This window comes from Leuciscus leuciscus (assembly GCF_965113295.1).
Source record: "Leuciscus leuciscus genome assembly, chromosome: 16".
Lineage (NCBI taxonomy): Eukaryota > Metazoa > Chordata > Actinopteri > Cypriniformes > Leuciscidae > Leuciscus > Leuciscus leuciscus.
In genome coordinates this window covers 30,272,852-30,277,851 of record NC_138740.1, presented here as the reverse complement: position 1 = coordinate 30,277,851, position 5,000 = coordinate 30,272,852, and the positions used below count along the sequence as shown (strand labels likewise).

At 35.0% G+C, this 5,000-nt stretch overlaps 1 protein-coding gene across 1 annotated transcript in view; it reads left to right on the top strand.

The window, feature by feature from the left end:
- The first annotated feature begins 3,961 nt into the window (after nt 1-3,961).
- Nucleotides 3,962-5,000, top strand: part of lman1 (lectin, mannose-binding, 1) — a 14,603-nt gene continuing 13,564 nt past the window's right edge. Inside the window, exon 1 of the mRNA XM_082140354.1 lies at nt 3,962-4,182. Within this exon, the coding sequence (XP_081996480.1) occupies nt 3,990-4,182 (193 nt within the window). The 5' untranslated portion in view covers nt 3,962-3,989. The remainder of the gene's footprint in view (nt 4,183-5,000) is intronic.

Sequence of the window (5,000 nt, the reverse complement as noted above, 5' to 3'; positions counted from 1 at the left end):
GGAGATAAAAGAATACTATACAATGTATACAGAATCCGTACACTGCAATTTTTTAGCATGTTGACATGAGGTTGCGTGGTATAGTCAATTCAATGTTATATTCTCATCCATGGTGATGCTGTCATCTCCCTCTTTCAATGTAAGGAGTTTATTTTATTTTTAATTGTCTGCCATCTAACATCAGATCTCATCAAATCAATAGCCCAAAGAGATTTGAAGAACTCCATCATTCACATTTGTAGCACAAATGGTGCAGGACAAGATCCATACAGAAGTTGGTTTGGGATTTATGCACAATAATGAACAAAAGTACAACTAATTATAAAAATGCAGTTTAAAATAAGTTTAGCATATCATATGTTCATTGCGGTGACATTATTTCAAATAAATATCCACTTTTGATCACCATAAAGATTATTTTTTGGTATAACAAATCACAAATGACATTGCATGTCATCCATTGCAGACCCCTCAGTTTCTTTTAGCTGTGTCAGGGTCAGCTGATGTTAACCTTATAGTGAGGTCATCCATCCCATCATTAGCCCTGAGCTATTAGCATAGAAAGTGAATGGCAGGGGATTATAACAGACCATCCCCTGCTGAGGGAATGGGACTCCCCCATGAAAAAGACACCTCAGGAGCCCCTGCTCTCCATTGGGCGCTGATCCCTTCCACGCGGGGCTAGGGCTGTATTAGCACTGACCTGAGAGCAGGGGGTTGATCATTGGTCAGAATGACCATCTACCTGCTGCCGCCCACTGGGAAAGGGCATGCCAACCTCACTCATAAAGATAGCACTCATTAAGACCCTAATTACAGGTTCACTAGCAGGATAAGAGGTTGTGCTGAGACACTGTCAGTCAAGGTGTGTGTGAGAGGGAGGGAGAATGTTCTTATCACAAGCTTGAGCACATCACTTCATGTTCCTGTTCATAATCACATTATGAAATAAATGTTTTTCTCCAAAACACGTCATTATTTGCACCATTTTATTAAATACCTTTTCAACCTACTTTTGCCAAGATTACAGCTCTGAGTCTTCTCCCATAATGCCTGATGAGTTTGGAGAACACCTGACAGGAGATCAGAGACCAGTCCTTGTTGTGTTGCTTCTCTTCAGTTCAGCCCACTCATTTTCAATTGGGTTCAGTTTAGAGGAATGGGACGGTCATGGCAGAAGCTTCATTTTGTGTTCAGTGACACATTTTTGTGTTGATTTTTATGTTTGTTTTGGATCATTGTTCTGAGGAAAGATCCAACCACGGCCCATTATAAGATTTCTAGCAGAGGCCGTCAGGTTTTGGTATGATACCATGTATCTGAACAAGAAGTCCAGGACCTCCAGCAAAAAAAATAGGCCCCGAACATTAAAGATCCAGCAGTATATTTAACGGTGGGCATGGGGTACGTTTTATTCCTGTTGGCACCAAACCAATCTGATGGTTTAACTCTTTTTTTTATTTTATTTTTTTATCTGACCATATGTTCCGTCCCGTTCGAAGTTCCAGTCGTGTTTGCAACTGAATTTGCTGGAGTTTGTTTTTGGATGAGCGAGGAGGATTCTTCTTGAAACCCTCCCAAACAACTTGTGGTGATGTAGGGGTTGTTTGAAATATCTTTTTTTATTATTTTATTTTATTTTTTATTTTTTTTCTGACCCGAAGACTCAACTGATCTCTGCAATTCTCCATTTGTGAGTCTTTGGCCACTCGAACTCTCCTCCTCAACATGTATTAAGACAATTTAGATACACGTCCTCTTCCAGGCAGATTCGTAACATCTTTAGTTGTTTGGAACTTCTTAATTATTGCCCTGATGGTGGAAATGGGAATTGTCAATGCTTTTGCTATTCTTACAGCCACTTTCTATTTTGTGATGCTCAACAATCTTTTGATGCACATCAGAACTATATATATTCTTTGGTTTTACTCATTGTGATGGATGGATGATTAAGGGAATTTGGCCTTTGTGTTTCCTTATATTTAAACTCCTGTGAAACAAAAAGTCATAGCCAGACAATTTCATGTTCCTAGTCACCCTGGTGTGCAAAAAGTTAAAAATTAAAATAGGAATAGGAATATACTTCAGAGATATTTACTCATAAAAAAATTCTAGGGGTCCCAATAATTGTGGCCAACGTGTTTTGTAGAATTTTTTTTTATTTCATAATGTAATTTTACCCCACTTTCAATTATTTTACTTTAACAAAATTTTTTAATGAAAAATCAAAAGGATAAACAATGCCGATTTACTTTTACAGCCATCTTTGATCAAATTTACCAGGGGTGCCAATAAAGTTTGTGTGTGTCTGTGAGAAAAAGCTTCATATATAGGCCTATGTACAGTACAGGTCAAAAGTTTGGAAACATTACTATTTTTTATGTTTTTGAAAGAAGTTTCTTCTGCTCATCAAGCCTGCATTTATTTGATCAAAAATACAGAAAAAAAAGCAATATTGTGATATATTATTACAATTTAAAATAATTGGTTTTCAATTTATTATACTTTAAATGATCATTTATTTCTGTGATGCAAAGCTGTATTTTACTCCATTCCTCCAGTCTATCACATGATCCTTTAGAAATCATTCTAATATGATGATTCATTATCAAAGTTGGAAACAGTTCTGCTGCTTATATTTTTTCATAACCTGTGATACTTTTTTAGGATACTTTGATGAATAAAAAGAAAAAAAAAGAAAAAAAATGAAGCAAATGTTTTACAAATAGAAATCTTTTGTAACAACAATATACACTACTGGTCAGTAATTTGGGGTCAGTAATTTTTTTTCTTTCTTTTTTTGAAATAAATCAATACTTTTATTCAGCATGGATGTGATAAAAAGTGATAGTAAAGAAGATTTATATTATTAGAAATTTTTTTTTTTTTTTTTTAATAAATGCAGTTCTTTTTAACCTTTTATTCATCAAATACATTAGGCAGCAGAACTGTTTCCAACACTCATAATAAATCAGAATATTAGAATGATTTCTAAAGGATCATGTGATAGACTGGATGTCACATGTGACACTGAAGACTGGAGTAATGATCCTGAAAATTCAGCTTTGCTTCACAGAAATAAATGATAATTTAAAGTATAATAAATTGAAAACAAATTATTTTAAATTGAAATAATATATCACAATATTGCTTTTTTTTCTGTATTTTTGATCAAATAAATGCAGGCTTGATGAGCAGAAGAAACTTCTTTCAAAAACATTAAAAATAGTAATGTTTCCAAACTTTTGGCCTTTACTGTATATCATGTGTAGGCCTATATATTTAATTTATATGTAGGCCTATGTATAAATTAAATATTAATATACTGTACAGTTGACTATAGACTAAGTATATTAATTATATAATCAGTATATGTATATCTAGCTATAGCCTACATAAGGTGTGTGAGAGAGAAAAAAGCTTCATAGCCTAATCTATGTCTGTATATGTATAGGCTACTTACTATTGACTAAGTATGAATTATAAATATAATCAGTATTATATGTATATCTATATATACAATTATAATGTGTGTGTGTGTATACAACAGGCTATTATATATATATATATATATATATATATATATATATGTTTTACTATAAGTACACACACACACATACGTTTGTGTGCGTCAATTTGTTATCATTTAATAAAAGGTCTGGAAAAAAGCTCTAATGTTAATTCATTATAAATTTACAGTGGAAAAATAAACTCTTAAAATCTTTCTGGCGAAGATTTCTGTTACTGTGGACTAACGTTTTTGTATGCTATGACACGTTTAGTAGGCTACGAAGTCATCAGTGCGACGGTGCCTAAAAACGTAGCTCAAGGCGGTTCGCCTAATAATTCCCCGTGTGTCAATCTAGCGCTTCAGCCAATGAGAGAGCGCCCTGTTGGCCCTTCAGCCAATGCGAGAGCGCCCTGTTGGCCCTTCAGCATTTCCAGTTCTCCCGCCCCTCTCTGTGCTACGTCAGCATTCAGACTCAAACATGGCGGTGCCCATAGCTAAGTTCCTGGCAGCTTATGCCTATTTATTACTAATTTCTTTCATATTTCCTCACGTTTTCGCCGACAACGCTGCCGGGGATTTGCCGCACCGGCGTTTTGAGTATAAATATAGTTTCAAAGGGCCACATCTGACACAGAGTGATGGAAGAATCCCATTCTGGATTCATACTGGGAGTAAGTTTATTGATGGGTGTCTGTCTGATCTCTCTCATCCATCTGTATCTCTTGTCTGTCATCTGTCAGCATGTTTAGTCCATGTAGTTTAAATGGCCCGTGAAGTTTATGCGAGGTTGCATTAAAGTGAACTGACCCTGAGTGGTGCAAGTATTGCATTTTTGAATGAATGATTTTGGATTTCATTGCTTGTGCATGAGGGGTTTCTTGTAATAATGCATATTATGATATGTGTAACACATCTTAAAGTTATAATATGGCTGCATTTTAAAATCAATGCTCTACTTCTGCTCTGATATGTTTGGTGCATTGTTAGTTTCTTTTGTCCTGTGATTAAATCAGATACTGTATGTGTAAATAAAATTGTGGTTATGATTAGTTGTCAGATTCACATAGCCTAATAATTTTTGATGCATAATCGTGGTGACATTGTAAAAAAAACAACAACAAAAAACTATGATTAATAAATATATGTGTGCTGTTTAACAGCTGACATGGCACTAGTTTTCCTAAAGGGTTAAACAAATCTGTCTCGGCATGTGGGAAGAGCAAAGTTCTGTGTTGCAACATTTCCTAAATCTTTCAAATACACCACCACATATTAGCCGGCAGGAGCAATCAGGGCTGTTTACTTGGTCCTCAAATTTAATATTGATGTTTCTGTCATAAGTTCTGTTTAGATAAATTTAGCCTATGTCAACAGAGAAGTATGCTGTCAGGGAAGTTCGACTCGTATACTTGGTAGTGTGCCAGATATTACAAATGGGCGTGTAACAATGATGAAATTATGTAACATAAATCTTTTGTTGTCTCAAATT